This window comes from Thamnophis elegans, chromosome 15 (genome assembly GCF_009769535.1).
Source record: "Thamnophis elegans isolate rThaEle1 chromosome 15, rThaEle1.pri, whole genome shotgun sequence".
NCBI lineage: Eukaryota > Metazoa > Chordata > Lepidosauria > Squamata > Colubridae > Thamnophis > Thamnophis elegans.
The window spans coordinates 14,283,816-14,298,893 of record NC_045555.1 but is presented as its reverse complement, the minus strand read 5'-3'; the positions used below and the strand labels follow the sequence as shown (position 1 = coordinate 14,298,893).

The 15,078-nt window shown below is 38.6% G+C and overlaps 2 protein-coding genes across 2 annotated transcripts in view; one reads left to right on the top strand and one right to left on the bottom strand.

Moving 5' to 3' along the window:
• LOC116518328 (vacuolar protein sorting-associated protein 26A) overlaps positions 1–15,078 on the top strand; it is a 176,083-nt gene that overhangs the window by 78,604 nt on the left and 82,401 nt on the right. The gene's annotated exons all lie outside the window — the stretch shown is intronic.
• DDX21 (DExD-box helicase 21) lies at positions 1,701–14,597 on the bottom strand. Its single transcript, XM_032231663.1, has 11 exons — positions 14,458–14,597; positions 13,750–13,935; positions 11,718–11,863; positions 11,336–11,485; positions 9,346–9,507; positions 8,181–8,300; positions 7,939–8,012; positions 7,582–7,741; positions 5,620–5,754; positions 5,193–5,237; positions 1,701–2,674 (listed from the first exon to the last, which is right to left on the bottom strand). The coding sequence occupies exons 1-11, from the start codon at positions 14,540–14,542 to the stop codon at positions 2,483–2,485; spliced, it is 1,455 nt and encodes a 484-aa protein (XP_032087554.1). The 5' UTR covers positions 14,543–14,597; the 3' UTR covers positions 1,701–2,482.

Sequence of the window (15,078 nt, the reverse complement as noted above, 5' to 3'; positions counted from 1 at the left end):
AGTTTACAAATCACTTCGACCTCTAGCTGAAGAACCTTGGGAACTATAATTCTACAAAGAAAATAAACAGCACAGACTCCCCCCATTTTCACTTTTCATTATTTTAAAATTAAATTCATTTTTGAAATTATCCAACTTTTCCCTCACTCAAAGCCATGTTAAGTTTCCCACTAGAACGTTGCTCTTTAAATATTACATACACTCCTCAGCCACTTGGAACATTTAGCATTTTTCTTTAAAAGGATAAGTGGATTCCTAGGCACTATATGAAACTTAGTATGTTTTTGGTTTTCTAACAGTAAATACACTAGTTTATTATAATTTTAGTTCCACCTCTGCTGCTGTTGTTGTTAGTCGCAAAATCGTATCTAACCCATTGCGACCCTGATGGTTCCTATAGACATAATGAGATTTGAGGGAGGGGGAATGGAACAGCAAAAAAAGAGCAAAGAAATGCAGCTGTTACAAGTGGAATGTTGTGCATTTGAACATTCTGATAGAATGTTTCTTATCCCCCCCCCCCCTTTTCTTTTGGCTTCAGCCCCAATTCTTTTCATAGCCCTGAGAATTCTGAGTTGGAGTCCACAGGTCGTAAAGGTAATCAACCCTGACTTAAAAAAAGTGCTAGGAGCTCCGTTTCTACTTGTCCCGCATGGGAGATCAGGAAGTGTAAAACACGGAAGCCCCAGAAGTGCATCTGCGCGCTGACATTTTCTCTGCGCTGCAGTTTTTTTCTTCTATTTTTTCTAAAGCTTTGTAAAACAATCTGAAGGGGCAGAAAAAGATCAAGACAACAATTTATGATTTCAAGGGATTAACATTAAAATCTTTCTTTTATAAAACAATAGTCAACTCCAGGCTCGCAAGATCTAGTTTGTTCTTAAACTAAACCTCAACAGCTCAGTAACTAGAAAAAATTGTGCCCACAAGTTTGAATACCGTAGTAGACATACATAGAGCTTGCAAGCACTTTAACTCCAAATCTGTTACATGGGGAGTTCCCCCTGTGCATAGTTCCTACACTATGCACAGTATTTAAAAAATTCTAACTTCTTTAAGCAAATCACCCAGGGAATTAATCAAATCTACTTTCATCCAGTGATGGGATTCAAATAATTTAACAACTGGTTCTCTGCCCTAATGACCAGCTGGGTAGGGTGTGGCTTGGTGGTCATGTGACCGTGACCAACTCAATGTCACTCAGGTAGATGGGTGCTTCGCCTTAGCTGTTACAATGTAATAAGGGTTAACCAGAGGTAGTTTCTGTAAGCAGGGCAATAAAGATTAGGCTAGAAACAACACCTGAATATTTCCTTCCTGCCTTCCTTACAGGATTAGCTGTGTAAAGTGGAAAAAAAAGAAAATGAGATTTCATCCAACAACTGGTTCTCTGAACTGCTTAGAAAGTTAACAACCGGTTCTCCCGAATAGGAGCGCACTGGCTGAATTCCACCACTGCTTTCATCCAACCATTTACATGAAGGGAATTTTAATTAGACCAGTGCTTCCTGAGTTTTTTTAAATAATGATCTGTGTTCTATTATCAAAAACTTTTGAGAGGTATCATTTGAACCAGGGATTGGCATCTCTGAGCAGCATGCTATACACAGTGTATCAGAAAGAGATCTGCATGATTTCCAAATAAAAGACAAATTCTATTTAATTCTTTAAATATCACCTGAAAAAAGTCAAGTAACATCTTTTCAATAAAATAGTCGATGTTTACTTATACCAGTAAAGGAATGTATTCTAGAAAAAATAAAACAATAATACAATTTCAAATTCTGCAATTTCAATTTAAGTTGAATGCGGATTGTCTCCTTCCTCCATGTTAGGGCATATGCAAAAAAAAAAAATCATCGAATGCACTTTTCCAGATACATAGGAAAATGTTTTTAGAATGATATTCAGTTGCTTATTTCTGTCTTATTTCTGTCACATATGCCCTTTAGGTTAATTCATTTAACATCTAACCACTTTCCAAACTCGTGGCTTTGATTTAACTAAATAGCAGTATTTTAAAAAAAGGGAAGCCAACTGAATGAACAAATCTCAATTTCAAGAATTTGAAATTTGATATGAACTGATCCGCAAAAGCTTTCTTAAAAAGCAAGAAGAATGGATGACTGTGTAGATCATGGTTTCAATAAGGTTTAGAAATCCTTAATGATCTGGAAAAAGTAAATAATACAGAGAATGGGGGAGGGGGGGAAGTCTAGGGAGCATCCACAACATATTCTCAACATTTCTAATGTGCTACCAACCTCCAAAGGCTAGAAATTTACTTGAGCCCAAGATATTGGGGCACTGCAACTAATTGTGGCAGGGTAGCAGTCCTTGTGCTTAAATAATCTTTTCAATCTGAACTTTTGCAGCCCAAATTGAATGAACGAGACACATCCAGGCTAATAAATAAAGTGTAAATTAATTTTACTTATAGTAAAACAAGGTTCGAGTCCCATTTTGACATATTAACAAATTATCAAAAAGCTTGGTTGTAGCTCCGTTTTTGGCCCCTATTTCTAAATCGATCAGGCCTGTTAAAACCACCATTTCGTCTTCCATTCCTGAAATCCGAGCCTCCATTTCTGCCTCCCTCCCGTGGTGAATTTTCAAGCTCAGGCAATTCTGTTGCTACAGAAAGTTGCCAGCGTCTTGTATCTTGCCAGGTTTCCTAATTTTAAAAAAAAACATTATTTTATAAGAAGAGCAGAACTGACAAACTTGCATGCTGAACAACATGACTACTAAACAGAAAGTAATAAAAAATGTTTTAAGCTTCACCAAAGAGAGACACATGAATTATCACAAACTACTGTATTTTTTGGAGTATAAGACGCACCAAGATTTTGAAGAAGTAAATTAAAAAAAAAGTTTTTGCACTCTGAAGGCCTCCCAAACCCTCTGCACGCCTCATTTTTGTGAAAAACAGACATGCAGAGTTTGAGAGGCCTGTAAAGTGCTACCGAGGGGGTGGGGGGAGAAGGTGCATCTTATACTCCGAAAAGTACAGTACTTTTTGCACCTGAATTCAAGGTCTTTTGCTTTCTTTCGGAACAATGTTTTCAGGGGATTTCAAAACTTGGTATTTAACATAATACTGAGAAAACAGTGTAAATGAAGGATGCTTTATAGGTTTGAAGCACTCTCATAAAATAAGAATAGGAAAAGGCAACTTATTTAACCCTTGAATAAGAAACAATCCATTTTTTAAAAAAGGATGTACAATCACCAACAGCACATCCTTAGCCTAAGTTTGAGATCATGAGATTCTCCAAAATAGTTTCAGAGGAGTCATCAGTGACAAAATGTGCATTATGATGTCATCATGAAGTTTTCATCATTTGCTCCTTGCTCCTCCAATGCATGCCTATGCTTACAGTGTAGATCAGGGGTATCAAGGCCCACGGGCTGGATCCAGCCCACAGGGTGGTTAAAAGTGGCCTGCAGGGCTGGCTTGGAAATAGTGAAGGACTGGACCGTGGTGCCTCTGGTAGCCAAAACAAGGCGTGGGTGGGGGCACAGGTACCCCCTATATCCTGTTTTGGCCAGCAAGGTGCTGCTGGAGGCCCCCCTTCCCCCGCGCAAGAACTACAATGCTGATCTGGTCCTCAAAGAAATCCAGTTTGACAACCCTGGTGTAGAGCAACTAACATTTCAGTTTATTCTATCTCCTATTCAGGTGTCTAGAAAAAATACAACAAAGGTTTAAACTATGTGGATAAAACTTCATCCCTAAAGTGGTAAGAGGAATTTCATACAGGCTTGGGAAGGCATTGCATGGACAGCAACTGCCTCATGAAGGACCAGGCCATGTGTGACTCATCAGCTGTGGGAGGAAGAAGATGGCAAAGGTCAGGTGGAAGACAAGAGAGGCACTAAAGTGCAGGGCACTGGGGGTACAGGACACAGTGTAGAGTGAGTGGTTAAATGAGCAGGGGGAGGGGAGAGGAGGGGAGATATGTGGGTGGGGAGAATTGAAGTGGAGGTACTTATGCCATGACATCACTGTAATTTAGGAAACATGACACAGCTGGCAAACTGCTACTTAATGGATTTCATTCATTTTTAATTGGGCAGAACTAGTCTGCCCCAATTGGGGGTCCTAGTCTCCACTACTCTACATGCCATATCAAACCACTTCATCCCATTAATATTATATGCCACAGCAGTGTTAATTCAATTCAATGACAATAATCCTATTGATAACAAATACTTATATGCCCCCAATTAGGCAAAAAACCCAGATCAGATTCTCATAGGCTGAACTGGAAACTTATGCTGCTGATTTTATACAGCATTGCTGAATCCAAATTTGCAGACCTGGGAGAGGACTTCAATGCTAGATTTGGGTCCCAGGAAATACATCCTCTATGCACAGCACAAATTTCCTCTCCCAACTCTGGAGCCAATGGATTCCTTCCCATCCATTGCTCAAATGTCAGAAAGCAAACTTTGCAGGACTGCCTGGCTCAAACAGCCTTAAGGCTAAATCTCTACATTTTAAATCTTTGACTGTAATTAAGATTTGATTTGACATGAATCAGAGGCAAGTGCAGCAGGTCAGGAGAAGCATGAAGCTTAATGAATGCAACCAGCACCATGAAAACTGCCATTGCAAAATGGTGTGGTCACATGAAGTTTCACCTAACGACAGCATGGCTTAGCAGTGAAAATTCTGGGTCTAATTAGGGTTGTTAAACAGGGACTACCTCAGTGGTGGGTTACGGATCCGTACCGGATTCCGGTACGGTTGGAACAGGCCCGGCGGCATCCACATGGATGCGTGCAGCACGTGCCCACACAGTGAACGCATGTGTCTTACCGCCTCTGCGACGCTCCAGCTGCTCAGCAGTGTCACACAGGCACTGTACGTGTCATGAGCGTAAGCCTTAAAAGAGGCTCATGCGGGCGGGTGGGCTCTCCGGAGCACCGTACCAGAACGGTGTCTGGTGCTCCAGGCAGGCTCCGGTACGCCCGTACTGGGGCGTACCGCCTGCAACCCACCACTGGACTACCTGTACATACTTTAAGTTCACTCTGACACTTTATGAATTCTCTGGCAACAGTGGACTGTGAAACAAGCATACAAGTAAATATATTTAAGATCATCTGAGTATAAATGACAGCTGAAGGGCATCCAATGGCATGAGCTACTTAAAGCCGATTCACATTGGAAAGTAAAATCTTACCTTTATTTTATTTAATTCAGCTTTTGGAATATCAAAACATACGCCCTTAACACAAGAAAGAGACAGAATATCAGTCATTGAAGAAATTCAAAACTCTTTAAGGAGCAGGATACTTGCATTAATATACAAGCAACAGATTAGTCAAGAACACCTGTCTTTAATCTACTGTCCTAGTTATAATAGTTGACCCACACAGGAATTCTGAATTGTAATTTATTCATAAAATATAAACAACCATTCTAGTCTGGGTTTCTTCTAAGTCCAAAACTCTCTTCTGGATAAAATCTTCCCCAATATCTTATCAACACCATATGCCTGACTTAAGCTTCACTCATTACCAGAGTAGGCAGTAAAGAAAGCAATTACTAGAAGAAAATTTTCAAGTAACACCTATAAACCAAATAGGCAGGAAAAAAACGTTTCTTACCATTTTTCCTTTGAGAAAACACAGTCTGGATATTTTGTTGTCAATGTCCTCACCCAATTGTTCTTTCAGACCCCGCCAAGCATAACCAGCAGCATGCATTTCAACCGAGCACTGAAGTATCATGGTCACAAAACCCTTTGTTTAAAAAAAAATAGTGATATAAATTTATGATAGAGTGTAATTATTAGTGCATACACAAACACACAAATTGCTAAAGCTATTACCAGTATTGATTAAAGAATGCTGAGATATCTGCTAAACATTTTTTTCAGTGAGCAGAGTATGAACAACTGAAAAATGGGATAACAGCAACCCAGCGGGCAACATAATAACCAATCAAAAAGGGAAATACATAGAATATAGTATACAGTAGAAACATAGGGCTGGAAAGGACTTCAGAGTCCACCCCCTCTGCTCAAGACAGAAGACCCAATACCATCCCAGTCAAATGGTTGTCCAATCACCTCTCTATATAAAAGCCAACCACTCACTCATCATGAAATCTCCAGAACTGTAAAGCCTACAAACTTGAAATTTGGCACGTATGTTCCACTTGGCTTCTAGGTGCTTGCTAAGAAAGGATTTGTCAAAATGACCATCAGATCATCAGTATTCCTTATACAGTATTATATTAGCATGCATCAATGCTAAGGAGAGATGTTCTACTCCCTCTGCCCCACGCTAAACTGGGCGTGGGTGTGGCCAGTGTGTGACTCATCTGGCCTGCGGGCTTTACGTGTCCATTTATCAAGCCCGGTCACATAGTTTCGCACCGAAGCATGGGTATCTCTGAATGTGTTCATCAACAGCATAAAGATAATAGTCAATTATTTTTAGTTTGCACTGGTTTCACTTCGCGAAACACATTTAATACTTCTTGAGACTGAAGCCATTAATTTGTAATATAGGAAACTCCCAATTCTTAACTGTAAATTTCTTATACAATAATATTTATTTTTATAATTTCTTAAAATATCTTTGAAATATATTCAAAATCACCGATTTTAGAGGCAAATAGGGCATTTGGGCCAAACAGGTAACATAGGAAGTTTTAACTGAACATATTGCCATTCAGTTGTATTGGCATATTCCTTGTAGTTTTTAAAAAGTTTTTAAAGTATCATTAATACCTGATTACCTATCTTATTTTACCCCATGTTTTGCAAAGGAAACATTTTTTTTCTGATTTTTTTTTAAATATAAGGGTAATTCCACTGTCAAGTTTACATGACAGATAAGCTTACATTTGAATTTCTTACCCTGTAATGACTAAATGTATTCAAACACCTTAATTGTAGGAAATATTAAATAATTCCAGGAATATTTACTTAACTTTGGAGACACAATACTTTTTATGACTCTACACCAATTTACTAGCTACAGTTATACTTGGATAGATTAGAATGGGGGTGTCAAACTCGATTTCATTAAGGGCCACATCAGGGTTGTGTTTGACCCTGAGGGGACCAGGATGAGCGTGGCCAGCTTGACATCACTCATATCGGGAGCGCCTGTGGTGGCCTGAGCGCTCTGCCAGTGAAAATGGGCTCCCAAGCTCCATTTTCACTGGCAGAAGCACTGCAGGCCAGTCCTTCGCTGTTTCCAGGGCGGCCCTGCAGGCTGGATCTAAGTACCCACGTGACGCATCCAGTCCCCAGGCCTTGAGTTTGGCAACCCTGGATTAGAATAATCCATGCCCTGCTAGTATCCTGACAATTGCCATCAGGGTCTCCTTAGTACCCATCCATGTACTAATTAAGCTTCTATACCCAGGAAGATTGGCCAGTCAGAGGAGAAACTGTTTCTATTTTCTTAATTGTGATTGAAAGCTGTACTTGTAAAGGCCTCTTTGAAAACAAATGCATAATGCATAAATTTTTAAATGAGTCCTCAGGTTACACATATTGCATTGGAAAAATCAGGATGTGTGTAAGTAACTATTAAACTCAATGTTTTTATTACCGCATCAGAGTTGAGCAAAGAGCGCTGTTCAAGAGAGGTAGCTCCTGAGATATGAGCCAGGGCTGCAGCCAGAGCTTCCACGGCCCCCTTTTCTTCTATTAGCTGTTCAGCAGATTGTCTGAAGTAGTCAATGGCAGATGGAGGAACAGAATCCAAAGATCTGAATGAAAAAATTTAAGAATCAGTATTTACAAAACCACTAAAATGATCAATGAACCATTTATGAAATGTTCAAACAGAAACTAATGTACAGTGGTAGCAACATACATCACACATGAAAATAAAAAGGCTTCTGTCATAAAGCTGTTTATCTCATTTCAGATACTAATTTTTACTTAACGTTTAGGATTAACGTACCTGATTGCATCTTTGCTGGAAGCTTTAATTATGTCTGTTGCTGTAGGAACACCTACACGTTTAAATGTAATGCCCTGAAAATAGAAGGCACACTGTTTCACTGACAAAAGTTAGTCAGAAAACTAGTCCTAAACACTTTAGTTGAAGTGGTAAAAAGCACTTTAAAAATTTATACGGCTTTTAAAAAATTACAACGTAAGAGAAATGTCAAAACTTCCACTAAGAAATTTAGATATAATTACCGCTTTTTGTTCTACAAGTTTCAGCTGATAATCTTCCCTGCGCTGATAGAAACAGATACAGATCCCAGTCCGTCCAGCTCGGCCTGTGCGTCCAGAGCGATGAATGTAAGACTCTACATCCTTTACGAAGAAACATTCAAATGATATGCATGTTGCAGAAAAGCCAACATTTCACTTACAAATATACAGAATGCTATACTCTTTAAAATACACTATTAATGAAAGCAGAAAGCTGAAACGAAGCTATATTTGAGCAAACTAGGAATTGCCACAACAGGAAATTATTTACCATATTTTTCAAAGTATAAGAAGCATCTTTTTCCCTCCAAAAAGAGGAGAAAATCTGGGTGCATCTTATACATTGAATACAGCATTTTTGGCCTCCCAAAATTCCCCCCCCCCCTTTCAAAAATGGCAGTGTATAGCTTTTAGGAGGCTTCCAGAGTGCTGCTGGGGGGAGGGGGGAAAATGAGCTACAAATTGGCTGTTTTTTGCTCATTTTTGCCCCACCCCCAGGAGCACTCTATAAGCCTCCTAAAGGCTATTCATGCCCTTTATTTGACAAAAAATGGGTCAGTTTTCGCAAAAAAAACCCAGGCCATTTTTGGGAGGTCTGCAGAGTGCAAAAACTTTTTAAAATTTGCCTCTTCAAAAACCTGGGGCGTCTTATACTCCAGTGTGTCATATACTCCGAAAAATATGTTATGTCACCATTGTGTGACATTTAAGTGAGAATTCATGTTAAGAATGTTAAAATTACTAGCTTAAAAAAATCTACATGAACAGCAAGATGATATAGGTAGAATTCATGAAGAATTACAAAGTATTCATGGATGTGCCTGGAATAAATAGCTGCTTTGGAATCCTTGTAAAAACAGTTGGAATCTGGCCCATCCTCACACCCCAATGTCCTGATAAGACAGTATAGCAAATTTTAGCTAGCAGTCTAAGAGACAGAATAAAGTTCTATTTTTGAAGAAATAAAAATAATTTTCCGACTTTTTCACTTCAACTGTTTTCCAGCAGAAAAGGCAAAGCAACTTAAATGAGGATCCCAAGTCCTCTTTGCAGCAAGCTTTAACAAATTTTTTGGTGTCACTTTAACTAAGCAACAGCACCTTTTGGTACCAATAACTTTTCCCTCTGCCCAAACCAGTTATTTTACCTTTGGTGGGGAACTCTGTATCACCAGATCAACTTCTGGAATATCTAAGCCGCGGGCAGCCACGTTAGTTGCAACCAGTACTCCAAACGCTCCATTACGGAAGCCTTTCAAAGTGACCTCTCTCTGCTTTTGTGGAATATCACCATGTAAAGATTGTGCATCCTGAAAACATAAAAGAAATAAATTAAGAGAATTGTCCAAATAACAGGATTGATTTCCCTCAATTCAACTGAGATACCAAAATCTCTGCTTGGCAAGACTATACTAGAGTTACTCCAAATATTTTGAAGGCTAAACTGCTTCAAGACAAAAGCACTGCAGATAGCATCATAAATACCACCACATTTTAGAATTTAAAAAGGCTCATATTTCCCTTCAGCTAAATTCCTGCACCCAATTCCTGCACCCAATTCCTGGATGTCAATTCTGCATCTTCCCTTGATCTTGACATCTACCGTATTTTTGGAGTATAAGACGCACCAGGATTTTGAAGAGGTAAATTTTTAAAAAAGTTTTTGCACTCTGCAGACCTCCCAAAAACACCCCGCTTCTTTTTTTCTTTCTTTCCTTCTTTTTCAAAAAAAGGGCACAAATAGCCTTTAGGAGGCTAGTAGAGTGCTCCGGGGGGGGGGGGGGGGGCTCCCCAAAAACGAGCAAAAAACAGTCCATTTTTCACAAAAACAGGCCCATTTTTTGTCAAGAAAAGAGCATGCATAGCCTTTAGGAGGCTTATAGAGTGCTCCTGGGGGCTAAGAGCAAAAGTGAGCAAAACACAGCCCATTTTTTGCTCCCCCCCAGCCCCCAGAGCACTCTGAAAGCCTCCTAAAGGCTATCCACGGCCATTTTGGTAAAGGGGGCAGGGTTTCAGGAGGCAAAAAAAATGCTGTATTCAGTGTATAAGACGCACTCAGATTTTCAGCCTCTTTTTTGAGGGGAAAAAGGTGCATCTTATACTCCAAAAAATACAATACCTCTCAAATATATGGAAAGAATTTTACTCCAACGTCTATGGCTGCCATCTCAGAATACCATAAAAACAGCTGGATATCCACTTGACGAAATCCCCCAAAAAACATTTAGGACATTTGGAAAATCAGAAAGTAATGGTTAGAAACATTATTAAAGAACAATTTAGGTATATTAAAATAAAGGGTAAATAAATACAATATGGAAATCTGTCACAAACCTCATCTTACTTGAACTCTATATATCTGGTTTTGTATTCAATTATATTAGGTCACAAACTGAACAAAAACTATATATAAATGAAAATTGGAATTGGTATTAAAACTTTCTGAGAGAAAGCCACCTGAAGAGACTAGAAGCATTTGAAATGTGGATTTACAGGCAGCTGTTAGGTATAAGCTGGGTTGACAAAACCAGAAGTGAGGTAGTGATAAGCCGCCTAGGAAAGACAAGGGAAATCATCAAAACCATTAAAAAGCGAAAGAATATTTTGGACGTGCTGAGACATCCAGAAAACTATGGCATCTTTCACTTAATCCTCCAAGGAACGATTGAAGGCAAAGGAGGTCCAGGCAGAGGAAGAACATCATGGCTTCAAAATCTAAGGGACTGGTTTGGACAAAGAGCACTTCTCTGTGCGGCTGTTGATAAAAATAGGATTGCTAACATGATCACCAACATCCGATGGATATGGCAAAAGAACAAGAATTAAAACTTTGGAAAAAAGATAAGGCCTCAAGGGGGAGAAATCAAGCACAGAAGAGGTCAAGACTCGCTGAACAGCAGAAAAGTAAAGGTCAGATAAGCACGGAAAATTGTGTTCAGAAATATTTGAGGGATCAAGAGGTATTGCAGTTATGGATCGTAAGAAATCTTAGAAAAAGAAGAGGATCAATCAGGTTGTGAATTTGAAAGTATTTTGAAACAAATTCCTCTAAGGAATATACCATATCTGAATAAGTTGTTCATCTCTCTCTCGTGTTCTATTATATTTATTCCTTTTCATACTTTTGGGTCACTCTACCTGTTTGATTGAGGCATTAAGAGCCAGTTCAGTTGCGTCTTTTTTTGTCTCACAAAATATGATGGTTCGTCCATGACTCCCACTGTAGACTTGAATGACATCTCCAATCACTGCAGCTCTTTGGGACCAATGACATTCGATGGCTAAATGCTGCCAAAGCAAAGCCGCATTCATTAGCAATTAGCAAAAAGAAAAGGAGGTAGGTGACAGAAATAAAAAATGTGAAATTCTGGTTGTCCATCCATGCCCGCCATCTCAATCCTCTCTACTAGATCCTACAGACGCCCTTAGAAAGGGCTATGTGTATGCATACATGTTCATGATTTCCATCCAGATGCAGTTACAGTGTTAATCTTATGCTATTATAAAAAAGTTAATTTACCTCTACAGTCATAGCAGTTTTTTTAGTCTTCTTTCCAATAAGATCAACTTGCTCATATTTGGATTTCATATATTTCTTTGCTACATTGTAAACCCACTGAGGGCACGTTGCAGAAAACAAGAGTGTCTGTGGATTATCTTCGGAATCTTAAACAAATAAATAACACATATAAATGTTTAGAAAATCCATAGACATGCTCAAAAAAGAGCAAAGCAAGAAACATTTTTTATGATAGTATCTAGAAATATGTTTTCTGAATCTGAATGCCCTGCTTTCACTTGCATCATGACATTTGAAAAACTCAACAGATTGCAGGTTTCAAACATTCCACAAATGAGCCAAGTAGCATCCAATGATTTGAATTCACAATATTTTGTACATTTCTAATCATTGCTATGTAAAATATACCATATTTTTTGGAATATAAGACACTTTCCCCTCCCTCTAAATGAGGCTGAAAATTTGGGTGCGTCTTATACACCAAATGTAGCCCCGCACATCCGCCAGCCCCCACCGTTCAGGCTCTGCCTGTTTCATTTTAGACCTGTTCCAGGCTGCAGGGATTGTCACAGACACCCAGCCATCCCCCGCTGCGCTTGCGTTTTTGGCTTCTGCACCTTCGCGAGGTGCAGAGGTCAAAATGGCAACCCGGAACAGCTTCCTTTTCTGACTAGTTCCGTGCTTCGCTTACTGTACTCACTGGAGCTCCCTGCGACAATCAGCTGAGTTTTTGAAGCTGTGTATCAGCCCCAATGAGGCATGTACGAGCGAAGCAAGCATGCACACTCACAACCAGTGAACCTGTTGCTAAAGTTCACCTCTGGGAACAGCTGATTGGGGGTATTCCAGGAGGCCGATCGACCCACCAATCAGCTGCTCATGTTGAATCAGACTAATGTGCTGAAGCTGACCAGGCTGTTTGCTAAGGACACTAGCCAGATGAATACAGATGGATGCTGGTAGGCAGAAGCAAAAACATTTTTTTTTCTTATTTTCCTCCTCAAAAACGAAGGTGGGTTTTATATTCCAAAAAATATGATAATCAATATGAATCTCAGAATATTGATTATTTGTGAGCTATCGTTATTGCCAAATACTTCCAAAGTGTTTTTGGATGGGCCAGCAAGAAAAGAAATAAGGGAATAAATTATTATGCTTTTAGTATACAGGTGGTCCTCACTTAACAATCACTCATTCAAACTTGCAATGTCTCTGAATAAGTGGTACTTATGAACAGTCTTCAAAACTTCCGGCTGTTGCAGCATCCCTATCACTGGTCACTATTTGTGACATTTTTTGCCAACTTCCTATAAGCAAAGTCAGTAAAGAAACAATAGGGTCGCAAATGATGACATGATGTCCTTGATGACATGATGTCCTTGCTTAATAACGGCGTTGGATTCTCTTAAAGACTTGCAATTAGGAAGAGCTAGAATAGCTGTTGTTAAGCAATGCAATCATCTGTATCCCATTTTAAAACCAAGTTGCTTAGTGATTATAATTCTACTCCCAATTGCCCCTGACAACCTGTATCCAGGTTATTTTGATACAGGTTTTTAACTACATTCCATTTCTTTATATTCAGGCCCTATGACACATTACAATTGGCTCCAAATTAAACTTACCGTACGAAGTTAAATTTGACATAGAATCAGTGATCGAATCAGGGGAGAAATCCTCTGAAATCTGCTACCAGTTTGCTTTGCGCACAAATGCATGGCGTTCGCCCGAATCAGAAGTAAAAAACTGCTGCCAGTTCGGGTAAACCGGTAATTCCAACGATCAGCTGTGCTACAATCAGCTGTGCCCGCGCGATTTCTAATTATCGCAACTACCAGTTCGCCCAAACAGGTACCATTGTTTTACTACCAGTTTGGATGAATCGGTCCGAACTGGTAGCATTTCACCCCTGAATCGAATGGACCAACTGGTTTTCCTACTCCTGCACTTAATCCCTTACATCTTCTCTGAGCATTAAAAGCAAGGAACAGAAGATTCCAAAATAGAACAGATACATAGACAACATGCTTACCCTTCTTATAAGAATTCACTAAGATTTCTTCTACTTGTTCAGCAAATCCCATATCCAACATCTGATCAACTTCATCCAAGACAACATGTTTCAATTTAGAAAAGTCCAATTTATTATTTTGGAGGTGATCTTTTATTCGACCAGGAGTCCCAACGAGGATGTCAATGCCATTTCTAATTAGATCCACTAGAAGGAATTTTAACATGTTATGTATCAAACTTGCTGCTTAACTCTAAGAATTATTGTAAGGCCAATGTTCTGAAATCTGTCAGCATTATTTATGTGTTTGACCTATATTAGTCACCAAACATGTTCCAACAATTTTCATCGTCGTGAGCTTAATTTAATACATATTCTAAATAATTGTACAAATATAAGAATCTAAAGCCACAATGAACTTTTACTTTAAACTAGGCACCACTCTAAAGTATCTAAAGCATCACACTAAAGCGTCCCTTCAAGTATGCATACATTAAATTGATTTTGTTTCACTTTGATATGTATGTTTTCAGTTATTTCAAATAACACATTAAAATAACATGTTACAATTTCATTACATTTCTGAGTCCAACAAATGAACATAATGCATTACAATAGTTTTTTTTAGAAGTATTATGGAGCAATATAATGCACATTAAAAAAAACAGTTTAAAAATGTATTTTTAATTGAAATGTTATATCATCAAAAAGTAAATTGTACTTTCTTACACTGTCCATTATACGCTGTTCCTCCATAAAAACAAGCCACGGTAAGTTTCTTTGTAATATCTTTGAAGTCTCTGGCAACCTGCATTGCCAATTCTCTGGTTGGAGTCAGAACTAGTACCTAATTACAAACAAAGAATTATTTGTGGATTCTTCTACAATTAGCACAAAGAGCAAGGTGAATCATCCTCCCCATTCCCAAAGCATAATAAAGATGTTAAGGCAAATAGATCTGCAGCCCATATGATTAGAGCAGCATCACTATGTACTTCTCATGTATAATTATATGAGCAGGGTGGATAAAAATTGATTACTTTTTAAAAAATAAATTTAAAAATTTGGATTTTTAAAATTTTAAATCAGATTTTTTTTTATTTTTATCAAATCTATTTTAATAAAACACTTTTGGAGTAACAATCAATCTAAAGATTCTATTAAAGATACATTAATAATTTAATTTATTCAGCATGACATGGAGCTTAGTTTTGTAGCATGAGTCTATATATATTCTGCAATATTGGGACTGTTGGTGAGTCAACAGCAGGCCAGAGGAAGAGCCGCTGTGGGACAGAGATGACAGTTGCTCTTTAAAAATTATGATTTAAATCAAGTTGATTTAAATCA